This window comes from Coptis chinensis, chromosome 3, assembly GCF_015680905.1.
Source record: "Coptis chinensis isolate HL-2020 chromosome 3, ASM1568090v1, whole genome shotgun sequence".
NCBI classification, from domain to species: Eukaryota; Viridiplantae; Streptophyta; class Magnoliopsida; order Ranunculales; family Ranunculaceae; genus Coptis; species Coptis chinensis.
The window spans coordinates 11,507,502-11,522,646 of NC_141458.1; the positions used below are offsets into that span (position 1 = coordinate 11,507,502).

Sequence of the window (15,145 nt, forward strand, 5' to 3'; positions counted from 1 at the left end):
AATGGACACTAAACATCCATTCTCCCCAAGGAGTGTCTTCCTTGTTCAATCAGATGGTTAGAAACAGCATTGTCAACTTCGTCTTCATCATCACTTATGTCAGCATTATTAGCAGAAATTGGACGGTCAAAACCATTATTGTGAACCTCCTCACAATATTGTGCAGGATCCCCAAATGGTTGTTGTCTACAAAAGAAATAATTGTATATATTTAGACAAAGGTGCCATTTATTTGGTATTCTAATTTCAATAAGTGTGAAGAAGTATACCACGAATTTCGATTAGTTGATGATGATGCAGAAGCTGTATTTGTCGAATGTGATATTGGATGGACAAAGGATGAGGTAGAAGACTTGCGATTCTGCATTACTCTGAAGAAACTTGTGATGTTAGGTAGGATCTTATGGTAACCAAACCACAAAGAACCAAGAGAAAGATGTAATAAACCACGTACTAACCTTGCATTTTGGTGAGACGGTGTTGGTACAAAGTTTTCATTGGTTGAATGTGGAATTGCATGAGGTAAGGATGAGGAAGCAGAAGAGATACATGTACTGCAATGAAACTTGCACAGATGAGTTATATATAGATTTTGATTAAGGAAAACCGCTAAATGAAGTACTCACGTGTTGTTTTGATCCGATGAATCAGCATGGGTACTTGATGTGACACGTTCTTTGGGGAGTGTAAATAGCCTTATAGGATTAAGGAATGATAGAGATTTCCGAAGAGACTCATAAGAAGAAAGACGTCGATATGGTGTTGCATGAGGTGTAACTGGACTATTATGTGTTTGATGCTTGTCAGCTTGAAGTGGAGTTTGTGGAAGTGAATGAGAGTCATTCAATGTTGAACCTTGTGCACCTTGGATGGTGAAGTTTGTGCTGCCAATTAGTTTAGTGCTCCTTTCTCTTTCCCTTCGAGCATGCTGTTCTAGTATTCTATTTGTTATCTGCACCTAATTATAAGTATAATTAACCGAATAGATTGGGAGAAGAGGGAATGCATGGATAATAGCAAAGATGGCAATTAGTATTAAAATTAGAAAATGCGAAATGTAAAGATATGAAGAAAGTAGTGAAGGGTAATAAGTGATCGAAAACTCAAAAGCAAATTATAAATGAATAGATAGATGACCACATACAACACAGTTGGTGGGTAAATATTATACATATAATCAGGCATTAAATGAAAGTTATTAAATGGTAGTGAATTTACTACAATTATAGTGTACAAAAACACCTTTTGGACAATGCATGAGCAATCATAGTATTATTTTAATTAAAGCTCGTCTTACATGAGAACTGGCTGGCGGGAGAAGTGTTTGAAGTGGAATCTGTGGAAATGAAGGAGAGCCATTCAATGTTGAACCCATCAGTTGGTGGTCAATGACATGATGTGTGACTACTTGTGCACCTTGGATGGTGAAGTTTGAGTTGCAAATTAGTTTAGTGTTCCTTTCTCTTTCCTTTCGAGCATGCTGTCCTAACATTCTATTTGTTATATGCACCTAATTATAAGTATAATCAACTGAATAGCAAATATAGCAGTTAGTATTAGTGGAATGTAAATATATGAATAAAGTAGTCAAGGATAATAAGTGATTGAAGACCCAAAAACAAAAGCAAATTATAAATGAATAGATGGATGACCACATGCAACATAGTTAGTGGGTAAATAGTATACATATAAACAGGCATTAAATGACAATGAATTTACTACAATTATAGTGTACAAAAACACCTTTTGGACAATGCATGAGCAATTATAACATTACATTTTAATTAAAGCTCATCTTACATGAGAACCGGATGGTGGGAGATAAGATAGAGAAACACTATCTGATGGGCGTTGCACATTTATAAAGCAAAAGAAGAAATAAGACAATACAATATACGTCAGCAACAGTGTAGAAAAATAAATAAGGCAATGCAACTTAGCATAAGACAATGCAGGCAAGAAATACCTGGAAGCCAAGAGGCGGTTGAAGATTGAGCCTACCTTGGGGGGCAACAAATACATGTTTGTTTTGGTTTGAAGGCTTCTTAAAGGAGTCCATAGGGCGTTTTCCCTTGTCAAGAATTGGTCGCGTAGTAAGCTATAAATATTTGAAAGAGAGTTCAAAAATGTGATGTGAAACCAATAAGAGTGCTAAGATAATTTGGGTAACTCAAAGTATGTTAATAAAAGTTATCAATAACGTATATTGTTAATAGTAATACCTGGGAGCGAGCAGGTCGTTGAGTAGTAGGTGGCTGGAGGTAGAGTCCATCTTGAACTGGAACATAATTATGTATTGTTTTTCTTGTAAGGGTCCTTATAAGGGTCCATTGGACGTTTACAAATAGAAATAGCTAGATACTCAATAAAACCTGTATAAACAAACATAAAAGGATAGGTAGGGATAACATACCATTGAAAGTCAAATCTGCAACAAAAAATGGTGCCTAAAAAAACGACAAAACAGCAGTGATTATGTACTTGATCAGCTTAATCAAGACCTAAAGACAACTAAAAACACACTAAATCAGTAAATTGATTAGTACATGTTCTATCCATACAATCATAGATAAACGAAAAGAATTTTCTTGTTCATAACCATCATCTCTTATATTGCAATCGAACAGTGTTCACACCTATGTCTCCACCATGAGACACCCCCCAAGGAGTAGAGTGGAATTACTGTGGCCCCTATCCAAACCCACGGCCACATTCCTCCACAGGGTAAGCTTCTTAACTTTTATATATATATATATATATATATATATATATATATATATATATATATATATATATATATATATATATATATATATATATATATAACAAAAACACTGGACTCCACCGGTTGTAAGCTCAATTAATGTAGGCTAGTTGGCACTTGGGCTTAAGCCTGGGCAAATTTTTCAGGAAAAAGTCCATCAACATCCCATGTAAGTTACTTGCTTCATTATAACTTGACCAATCATGAATTACTGTTTCTCTCCTACTTTTAAATTTCAACTGTCACATCGCTTCTGGTGGAAATTTGATTTTCCTTCCATAAGAAAGAAAGAGTTTTACCTAGATTAATTGAGTGACATCTAACCCCCTATATTTTAAAACAATATAATTAACACATTTAAAATATGACTAAATTGAGTACTAAAAACATATAACTACACACGGGACACTATTCAGGGTGTCATCTGATCTTATTTTGCTTTTTTCCAACTCAAAGTTTCATTTTTTTTAACCAAACACAAAAAAAAAAAAAAAAAAAATACATTTCAAACTTTAGGAGAACTAACATAAATGTTGACCATTTAAAGGTTAAGCCATATCCAAACAGAATTTATCTAAAAGGTTTCCTTGCTTACCTTCTAACTCTAGCTCCTATGCGCCCATGAGACTTTTTGGAGAACCGGTGAGTATAATGAGCTGAAGTCCCAAACTACAAAGGGTTGAACAGGTTTGATAAAACAAAATAAATTAGGAAAACAAAATAATCACACATTACGTTAAAGAATATTTTCCGAATAATGATTAGTTGGAAGTCCACTTTATAAGGGATACATACATATTTAACATTTCAGCATATACATAGTAGAACTTTGATTACTATACTCAAGTCAATCCAATATTCAAGCTAGACAAAAAATTACTGCCATTTGTTCGATTTTAAAAGAAGGTGGACCTCAAAGAAGAGCATTTGGAAGACAATCCAATATCCTCATGCATTTTTTAAGGACAGAAGTTTCTCCTGGTGATTTTTGAATCTTGTACAAGTCAATATTGTAAGTGGGAGGAGCCTAAAAGCCGAAAGGACCACATATATAAAAGTAGTGGGGTAGTGGAGGGTGGAGCACACATATATAAAAGTAAAAGAAAGGAAAAAAACATTTTATTTTTTAGAGTTTGGTAGACATTGACTTCGATAAAGTCTGAACGTTTGGTTTCTGTTCTTATTAAAGGTATTCTTTGCTTTAGCCATTGAGACTGAGCTCTGGAAACAAAAAAAAAAAGGAGTGGCGCAATCAGGTAATAACCTTTTGAGGAAATTCCTTTGTGTGTCTGATTCCTCTGTGCGAGCAGAGTTGCCTTTTGCTGGTTTGTGTGAGTAGAGTTGCCTATGAAAGTGGTAAGCAACTAAGGTGATAAAACCTTTTGAGCCCACTCTTGATGGCTTCCCCTTCTTCGATTTAGAGATCCCTTCTGCTAAGAAACGCTACTGGTGGTTGGTGCTCCGACCGCAGTTGGTGAGCAACTCTTAAAAAATGTGGGAGTGACGGCGGCAGGAAGAATAGGGCATAGATGTTTTGCTCGAAGAATATGAGAAAAGAAGATCCAGTAGATCCGAGTATTGGATGTAAGGAAGCATACTCCTTAGGAGCGGCTGATTATGCCATGTCACAACTTGGTAAAAGATAATAACAACCATTGGATGGAGGCTCTGCGGGCTCCACACCATTGCTTTTTATTAGATAGATTGTTTTATACATTTTTCCGTACATTTCAAACCTAATAAAATGCAAGTTTTTCATATGTTTCAAACCTAATAATTTCAATATAATTGCTATTGTCTTTGTAGGGAGTAGTGCTATACGGACTTACTTTTTAGACGTACTATTGCGACTCACTATTTGGATAACGTTGGTTTGCATTGCAATACACACGGACATATATCTCTATGTAAATCAATGATTAAGACTTTTGACACATCAATATATCAAAATAGTAGGTTAAAAGAGTAAGTCGGTCTAACATTACTGTTTTGTAGGGCTTATAGATCGGCGAATAATAAGGTATGTACTTTTTTACAAAGGTATATTGACTTCAAAATGGACGGTTTCAATAATCCACTTAAGTTTGGATAGACATTCCAGACTATTTTATAATAATCTTATAAGCAACAAATCTATTGGTGTTTACTGTTGTAAATCTCAATATTACAAATGTAGATATTATGTGTGTAGAGATCTTCCACTTGCATCCTAGTCTTGATTTTTCGTTTAATGACATTTTAGAAAACAAAAGTGGATGAATGTTTTTGGATAGATATTGAGTTGGATCTCTCGATTTGCAACTGGAATGTAATGTGGATGTAATAGAAAATACAATTTGTACATTATTGGGAAATAACTAAGTATCTTTAAAACAATTTAAAAAAAAAAAAAAAAAAAAAAAAACTTCATCGAAGTTTAAGGTTTAGTCTCTAACTTCAACCTCTTGTGAAACCAGTCAACACCTAGTTTATTAGGATGCACATATCTTGTGTGTTCAATCAACTTTCCCGCTCAAACTCTCTTACTCAAACTATTGCCTAACGTGTGACATTTTTCTCCTAATCTAACATTTATCTTATAGTACTTCGACTATAACAAATGTAAAATTAATAGTTTTTGTTATCGTTCTTTTGTTATCTAAGTAGTGTATGTTATTTTTCTCCTCTTTCTCTCTCGGTCAAAACTTATCTAACTTTATATAATTTAGTTTCATTTCTATTTCTGCCTAAACTATTGCTTTATTGTTTTTAAACATTCTATTATTTCCTTATTTTGTTTCTATTCAAATTAACTATTTATCAAAACATAAACCACTTATTTGCCTATACTATGAGCTTAACAAATAAATATACGATTACTAATTTTTGTTATTCTTGTTTTGCTTTCTAACTAATGTATGTTTAGCTTCAATAAGTTCATATATATCTCTAAAGTGTACTTCATTTTCAATTGTTTAAGGAGTTAAATTGTTTCATTATAATTTATTGTTTTAACCGCTCTTTTTGAATCAAAAACAATTTTCACTCTCTTGAATACAAATCACGAAGCAACGGAAGTAATATAAATTGTTCATTTGAACATATAATAAATAAATTGAAATATAAATTTATTGATAGTATTGAATAGTTGACTACAATTTTCATCTATGAAACCTCTTTATATAAATAAATCTACAAAATCATCTCAGAAACCTACTAAAACACTAAAAACACTCTCATAATCTATTTATAGCATAATAGTGACTTTCTAAAACTACTATAACTCACAAACTAGACTTCTAGACACTTTTAAATTAAGTTTAAAAAATAAAAACGAAAATAAATTGTTTTTAATATATTTGGATTTACTAAAAACAATTATACAATAAACATATGTTTTACGTTCTACATCAAATAATTAATCCATTATTAATTAATGCCTTAAACATTCATGACGTATGAGTTAATCGTGGTGATACTTATAAACCATATAGACTCAATGACAATTAAGTATATAAAAAAACAAAACAACAAAATCAAAATAACTTCAGTTGAAGTTTGTGGTTTGGGTGCAAACACTCACTCAATTGTGTAAAAAGCGGTGTAAATGTGTTTGTTGAACTCTCAAACCTATAGCCCTAGCTGGAGTGGTATGATACAAATTTCCTTGCTCTTTCATTGTTTATTAGTGAAGTTATATACTCCATAATAGAATTATGTGATAGACTCTACAAGTTTTATCGATAGATTTGCATATATTGTTTTTTTGGACATGGAGCTATTCAACCAAGACATGAAGTTCTCTATTGTTTCTTTCATGTTGCTTGATAGTCTGTATGCAAATGTCTGTTAGTTGTTCATCCAATTAAAATTGTGTTTTTTTTGTTAATCATAAATCTTAGAGCATTTTTAAGTGAGACACTATCCTAGCATCAAACACCAAATTATCAATAATTTGGTGTTTTTTCATCTTCAGGAGAGACACGTGTACGTTGATGAAAACACCAAAGCAAACACCAAATTAGCCAAAATTTGGTATTTGCTTTAGTGCTGTATCAAATCTAATACCGTATGGGATTGGGCTAGAGTGTGGGTTTCAATTACGCGGTTTTGAGAAAACCGCGCGGTGTTTACAACACTGCGTGCTCTAAATGAAAAAACGGCTATATTTTTATTTCACTATAAATTGAAGCACTCACACAATAGGTTTTACACTCACTTCTATTCTCCACTCTATACTTTCAACTCTAAACAACAATAACTAGTGAAGAGCCAAAAACAAAATCTAGAGGGGCTTCGTGGATACAAGAAGAAGATATTGCTCTCACCAATAGTTGGCTACAAGTTAGTCAAGATGGTGTAGTAGGAAATGAGCAAAAGTCAAATAAATTTTGGAGTGAGATTCTAAATGCATTTCATGCAAATCTAGGAAGAGTGACCAAACGCAACTTCACAGGCATGAAACACTATTGGACTCTCATTCAAGCTAATATCAACAAGTTTCATACTATTATTTCTAAGATTAAAGCATCTCCTCCAAGTGGATATAATGATAATATGGTTGTAAGTATTATTTACTTTATATTTGTTAGTTTGATTTACAAATACATTTTCAATTCTAATTTAGTTTTTTCTTAATTGGTAGGTTGAGAAAGCAATAAGTACATATGGGATGCATAATGCGGCTTGGAAGTGGATGCAATGCTATAATATGGTGAAAGACTCACCCAAATGGAAGAGGCTACAATTGAGAAATGAATTGCGACCACCAAAAAGTCAAAGTCAAATAGTGGGGAAGGAGGTTCATCAGTTATAATATCAACTGCGACCACTTAACCAATGGATTATAATCCACACCAAGTTGATGGGTTTGAGGATAAGCTTATTGTAAATAAATAAGAAAATAGAATAAGGCAAAAAGATAAATAAAAAGGTGATTCTAAAGTGGAGGAATCTGCTAAGAAACTCGATGATTTTATTGTGGAATTTCTAAAATCACCAAAGAAGACAATGAATTGGAAGCTCAAAAGAGAATTGAAGAAAGATGAGATGGAATCCGGAAAACTTCAATTGAAGAAAAATGCGATGGATTGGAAGCTCCAAACCTAAAAAGAGGTACTTCAATTGAAGAAAAATGCGCTCCGAATTCGAGAAGATAAAAATGATACTAAAATACTATAAAGGAAATTAGAATGATTACTCGAAGATGAGTGCGAAATTTGGCAACTCAAAAAGGCATAAATTTGACAAAAATTGAAAAATCGAGTTACCAATATCACTAGTAGTAGTCAAAGTAGTACATAGTATGAATGATTTACTTCCTACTTATGTCTTTTAATTTATGACGTACTTTAATTTGAGTTTATATTTTGATTTTAATTATAATATACTTTAATTGAATATTTTCTTTTAATTTGAGTTACCTTAATTTAAAGTTGATACTTTTTATTATTCTAAAAGAAATTTGGCAGAGTCTACTTTGTATTTTCAAAATTCTCATATACACAAATTCTTTCATAAAACTACAAATACATAGAAATAAACTTGTAACACAAATACATAGAAATTGAAACGATAAATAAACACAAAGTCCAAATAGAAATAGAAATCAACGCCACCCACGCTTACTCCACAAATGCTCGACCAAGTCATTATTCAATCTATCACGAACAACTTTTGAACGAACCCTCTCGACGCCAAATGCCCAACGAGATAGAACAAAGTGACGTTCCTCTTCAGATGCACCTTCTCTACTTGGCATTTCATAATCAGGAATATATTACGGGATATCCGTTTCGCATTCATCTTTCACAATCATATTGTGTAAAATGATGCAAGCCCTCATAACAGTAGTCATGGTCTCCAAATATCATAGTCTGCATGAATTCGCTAAAACAGCCCAACGCGACTGCAATATACCAAACGCCCGCTCTATGTATTTTCTAGTAGTTTCTTGCTTCTTTGTAAAATATTTGTCTTGTGCAACAGTCAGCTTAGAAATCGTTTGAATCAAAGTGGCATAATTAAGATACATACCATCAATCAAGTAATAGGCCATATCATAATGATGCCCATTCACAGTGTAGTTATAAGGAATAACTTCATCATTGACTATATCATCAAATATTGGTGAGTGGTCAAACATATTAAGATCATTGTGAGAACCCATCATTAAAAAAAAACAATATAAATTCACGTGTCACGAGAAACAACCGCCTCCGGAATTACAGTTGGTTTATGCACATGGCCAGTGTGAGACCATTGCCCCACGCGGATGAGCAATTTTTCCATTGTTAGTCATGCAATCAATGCTTCCTAGCATTCCAGGCCATCCGCGTTCCTCAGACTCTTCAAGCAAACGTTGAATATTTGCAACATTTGGTTTGTGCAAGTATTCACCTCTTAAAATTATAATAATTCCATCACAGAAATATCACATGTTTTCATAAACAGTTGGCTCAGCATCATGTAACATATCATCTACTAGATCAGTTGGAGACCCCATAAACAAGTATTCGTATAGTAGTAATTACTTTGATTTTTGGGTGAATCCCAAATTTATTTGCATTATTAATTTTTTTTTTGTTGAAAATATGGTATATTATGGTTAAGATGACTGAAAATACGAGTAAACAATGACTCACCCATTCGAAATCTGGGTCGAAAGTCGTGGTCAGTGAATATAGAATTTGTGTTAAAGTAGTTAACATTTACACGAGCCAGTATTGCCTCGTATTGACAATTATTGCATTTTCTTCATTTCTTCGAACTACCATGTGGTTTATAAGAAGACTCCGCTTCTTGTTGATGCAATAAACCCAGATGTCGAATAAAAGATAGAGTAATAGTCACTAATTTTTTACGAGTTTTAATTGCAGTATTATCATTTGAAGAGCTCGAGCTCGATGAAGAAGAAGAAGATTAATGATCAATTGAAAAATCATCAAGAGTTTCGGTAGTTTTTTTTTTTTTTTTTTTTTTTTTTTTTTTTTTTTTTTTTTTTTTTTTTTTTTTTTTTTTTTTTGCTAAGGAGACGAGTTTAGAATTAGAGGGAACATGAAAAATGAAGAGAGCCACGCAAGAAACACGGGTTAAAAGATTATAGTACGTATTTTATAAAAAATCGCGTAATCTTAGGCTTTTAAGGTGGGCTTCTGTGGCACGGTCTTACGAAAATTGTGTGGGCTATACAACATAGTTTATCCACAACTGCGTTATTTGATGTCAACTATTTGATACTGCTCCTAAAATTGATTGGTATTTTTTTTGGTTTGGTTCAAATATTTAGTATTTTTTTGGTTTCTCTATTTTTTATTTTTTTTTTTTTTCCGATAATATCTTATATATATATATATATCATAGAAAACTAGATCATAACCGGCACATCATTGTTTGACAGTAGGCATTGTGGTAGTTGACTCACAAGCTGCTGATAATAGATCCATTTTGCAAGCTCATGTGCCTCACTATTTCCCACCCTACTGATCCAACTATACTTACAAAACAAAAAGGAGGAGCTTAGGGTTATCACATAATCCCTCAAACATGCATAAGCCCAAGAGCATGATGGACTGTTCAGAGCTTTGATGACCTCATCACAGTCTCCTTCTATCAACACTTCCTTCCACCCTTTAGCTTTTGCTAGCAAAATAGCCACCTCAGCTGCCTCCATTTCAGCTTCTTCTACTGACCTAGCTTTATATCTTCTTACTGCTGCGCCTACCACCTTGCTTTCATTATCCCACGCAATGGTGCCAGTTGCAGCCCATCCAGTTGTGGCCTTGTAGGAAGCATCAAACCTGATGACAATGCAGTCATTAGGGATGATAGGAAATAAATCATCTAGATAAGAAGTCTTATCTTGCTTTAAAGAGAAACTAGGGAGACTTGGGATCTTGTTCTCCAGACATTCTGCAGCCACTTCTGCATAGCATTTCTCTGCCTCCATATCACTCTTTCTTATAGTTCTTTCTCTATTAGGCCTCTTATGTTCAAACTTAGCTTCATTCCTTGTTATCCATATGTTGTACATTAGATAACAAGCTTTGATGCCAGCCTGCACTTCCACTTGGTCCTTGCTATGGCACCAGCTGATGAATTTAGTGACCCAAGCTTTGCTGTTATTATTCCCTTGGTTCTCCATTCTCAGCTCTAGAGCTGAGGTGAACCACATGGCCCTAAACCATTCACATTCAAAAAACAAGTGTGTATCATTCTCTGTTGTCTTAAAACACAGAGGGCAAGCAAAGTCCCCCTTCATTCTCCTCATTTCCAACATGTTCCCCATAGGTAAGACATACATGTATGCCTTCCACAGGAACAATTGAACATTTGTTGGTAGTTTGGTTTTCCAGAGGAGCTTAGAGGTCTGGGAATTGAAACTAGAACTCTGCCCTACCTCTTTCTCCTTTGTAATAAATTTGTAAGCAGATTTTACAGTAAACTTCCCAGCCTTGTCCTCACTCCACACCATCTTATCCTTGCCAAGACCCAAAGGTCTCACAATAACTTTTTTTATTCTCATAACCAGATGGGGTGGGAGACAGGCTGCAAGCTTAGCCTCATCCCACCCAAACCCATCCACTTTAAACAAATCAGCCACATGGAGATTATTTAGGTTGGAATTTTCCACTCCTAACTCCTTTAAAGTCCTAGGTTTGCCATTCATATAGACCCAAGGATCATCTAGGATAGAAGTGGAGGTTCCACTATGTATCCCCCAGATCAAGCCTCCACTTATCATATTAAAAGTTTTATGTATGCCTTTCCAGAAATAGGAGGCATATCCAGGAGGTTTCCAAATGTCCCCAATCCAGTTTTTTCCATATATGCTTGATAGAGTTTTTGTCCAAATGGAATGTATGTCAGTAGCTGCTTTCCAAGGTAGCTTGGATAACATAGCTAGGTTCATATCTCTCGTCTTCCTGAACCCTAAGCCTCCTTGAGACTTGGGTTTACATAAGTTGTCCCACCCAATGGTATGGACACTTTTTGATTCCTCAGTGCCATGCCAAAAGAAATTCCTACATGCTCTGTCTATCTTTTGACAAGTAAACTCAGGGAGCATGTAGGTGGCCATAACATACAAAGGAGTGGCTTGCACCACAAATTGGATCATGGTAGCTCTACCAGCTTGTGAGAGGACCTTAGCCTTCCACCCTTTGATCTTACTGTGTATTTTATCCACAAGGTAATCAAAGTCCTCAGCCTTTTTTTGTGAAAGCATGATAGGAATCCCCAGATACTTGTCTTTTGGGTCAAAAGCCCTCATCCTCCAGAATTTCTTCAGCTTTATTTTATTTCTAAAATTAATATTTCTACTAAAGAACATACTAGACTTGTCTAAATTGATGCTCTGACCAGAAGCATCACAGTACTCTTGGAGGATATTCTTGAGGTAGCCTCCATCCTCAAGATTGCCTTTAGTAAAAAGAATCAGATCATTTGCATATAGCAGATGAGTAATAAAAGGAGAGGATCTTCTAATCTTGATCCCATGGATCTTCTCTTCCATCTCAGCCTTGGCAATCATCTTGGACCAGGCCTCAGACATGATAATAAAAAGGTAAGGGGGGGTCCCCTTGTCTGAGGCCTCTAGTAGGACTGATTTTGTTGAGAGGGCTACCATTAAGAAGAACTTGAAAAGTCACAGTAGATAGGCATTGCTGAATCATGCTTCTCTATTTAACATTAAAACCCAGCCTCTCAAATATATTGTCAATAAGAGACCACTCAGCCCTATCATAGGCTTTTGCCATGTCCATTTTCAAGGCTACCCACCCTTTATTCCTAGCATTCATGTGTTTCATTTGATGGAACAATTCACAGGCCAAACCAGTGTTATCCCCAATGTTTATCCCTTTTATGAAAGCCCCCTGGAAAGGGGAGACAATCTTGTTCAAGTGACATTTAAGCCTATTGACAAGGATTTTAGAGATCACCTTATAGCAGAAGTTATAGAGGCTAATAGGTCTAAAATTAGACACAGCCTCAGGGTTGCTCATCTTGGGAATGAGAACAATAAAGGTTTCATTGAAGGTAGGATTCAAAATCCCTTTAATGAATAAATCCTTCACAAAGGCAGAGATACTAGGCCCTACTATCTCCCAAGCCTGTTGATAGAAACACCCTTGAAACCCATCAGGCCCAGGAGGCAGGAGCCTTCAAACGACCCATCTTCCTAACCACTCTCCAGATGTCTTCATTGGTTGGCACACCAGTCAGAATGCTATTCTCCTTCTAAGAGATGCAGGGATGGAACAAATTGAGAATTCTGTCATTCTTTGTGGGATGGTCAGAGCTAAAGAGCTCTCTAAAGTAAGTGTTAATGTTTTCCCCCACTTCAACACTACCCATACTCTAGCTACCATCATGTTTGAGTAACTTCTCAATCCTGTTCTTCCTTCTCCTATACATAGTTGACATATGGAAGAATCTAGTGTTTCTTCCTCCTTCTTTCAACCAATGGGTGGTGGATTTTTGTTTCCAAAAGCTCTCTTATTTATTAAGCCAATCAAATAGGTCATATTTTAATTTCTTTGCTCTCTCATAATTGGCTGGAGAAAAGGGTTTTTTCAGCACCTCCTCCAGCTCTTTATTCATTTTTTTTACATTGGTGAAGATGTTTCCAAACACTTTTTTATTCCAAATGCCAAGGTGTTGTTGAGTCACCTTATGCTTAAGAATAACATTCATATCCGGCATGTTGTGAGTTATAGAATTCCATGCAGTGTCAATGACAGACATACATGACTTATCCGAGAACCACATATTAAAAAATCTAAAGGGTTTATCATGCTCAGACTTTATAGCATCTTTAGTATTAAGATTAATATTAATGAAAAGATGATCAGAGGTAGCATTCACAACATTATTGACTTGCATATGAGGAAACAAGAGAAGCCAAGCATCATTAGCCATGGCTCTATCTAACCTTTCATAAATATGGTCCTGTGGGGCTCTATTATTACTCCAAGTAAACTTAGGCCCCTTAATCAATAAGCCCCAGGTCATCAATCAGATCGTTGAACTCGACCATACTTTTATTAAACATGCTTCTACCCCCTATCTTTTCATCCAAAGATGTAATATCATTAAAATCCTCAAACAAGCACCAAGGCCCAGGGATCAGAGACATCCCTAAGCTCAGACCAAACTCTATGTCTATTGCAAGCTAAAGGTTCTCCATACACAAAGGAGAAAAACCAAGACTCATTACTAAGATAATTATTTAGTTTACCTGTCACCTGGTTTCGAGAAGCTCCCATGATAACCAAGTCCACATCCTCCTTCCAGAGTACAACCAGTCCACCACTGCGCCCCACCGCTGGGACGCTGAAGCAACCCTTGTACTTGACCATTCTACCGATCCTACTAATACTTTCACTACCTACTTTAGTTTCTGAAAGACAAACAATATCAGGGTCATATCTACCTATCAAGTCCTTTAGTTGTTGAATCGTCGTGAAGGAACTAATTCCCCGGCAATTACAGGTGTGAATAATTTCTGACTAGGCTGCTGTTTGGGGACAGCTGCTGCGAACCTTGGAGGAGGACCACACAGACCTCCAATGCTTGTAGACTCACCACTAACACTACTAGCACTAACATCCCCACAGTACCCACTAGCTGCTACTTTTGGACCTTTTTCCTCTTCACTCAAGCGTATCTGCTTGTCTTTTGCCTGTTTTATATTCACCACCAGATAGTCATCCATTGCCAAAGGCGTTGGTTGTAAGACCAGAGGCAAAGAGATACTCTCCTCAGACTCATAACCCCCCCTCTTCAAGACTTCCTCGAATCAGATCCAAAGGAGCAGTCCCTATAGACACCTCTTCCTGACCCATCCCAACATTGTCCCCCAAATTCCGATTACTACCATCAGAGAAATAGTCTTCCCCCCACTCCGTGAAAGCATCAGAAGGTATCTGATCCTCTGGTACTTCTGGTCCATATTCTTCTGACGGTTCACTTGGATCCAGAGCGTGGTCTGAACGAGTTTGCTCATCAGAAACAACACTATCACTTGATACCTCAATCACAGGAGCTTCTTTAGGAATAAGTAAATGCCCCAATCCTCTAGCCCTCAAGTCATCAGCCTCTCTTTTAACTCTCTTAAACTATAGAGCTGCCATCCTTAACCTTTGTCTCCCCTCACCTCTATCCGCCATAATAAGCCACTGTTGTTCCACCGTTGTGTTCAGCTTTCTTTTTGTTCCCACACCAGAGCTTTTTCCTGATCTAGCTCTAAATCCTCTTCTGATCCCTCCTTTACTTGATCCTCTAAAAACCAAGGTTCTGAGCCCCTTTCCACGTGTTGGAATCCCAGAGAAACTAAAGTTTTCTTTTCCAAAACCAGATTCTTCAGTATCATCATTATTCACCACTACCTTGGAATATTCG

At 35.7% G+C, this 15,145-nt stretch overlaps 1 protein-coding gene across 1 annotated transcript; it reads right to left on the reverse strand.

Moving 5' to 3' along the window:
- Positions 1-8: 8 nt before the first annotated feature.
- Positions 9-12,296, reverse strand: LOC147507930 (uncharacterized). The gene is made up of 4 exons (XM_086596590.1): positions 10,167-12,296; positions 627-958; positions 459-554; positions 9-186 (listed from the first exon to the last, which is right to left on the reverse strand). The coding sequence occupies exons 1-4, from the start codon at positions 12,294-12,296 to the stop codon at positions 9-11; spliced, it is 2,736 nt and encodes a 911-aa protein (XP_086452716.1).
- Positions 12,297-15,145: the final 2,849 nt, after the last annotated feature.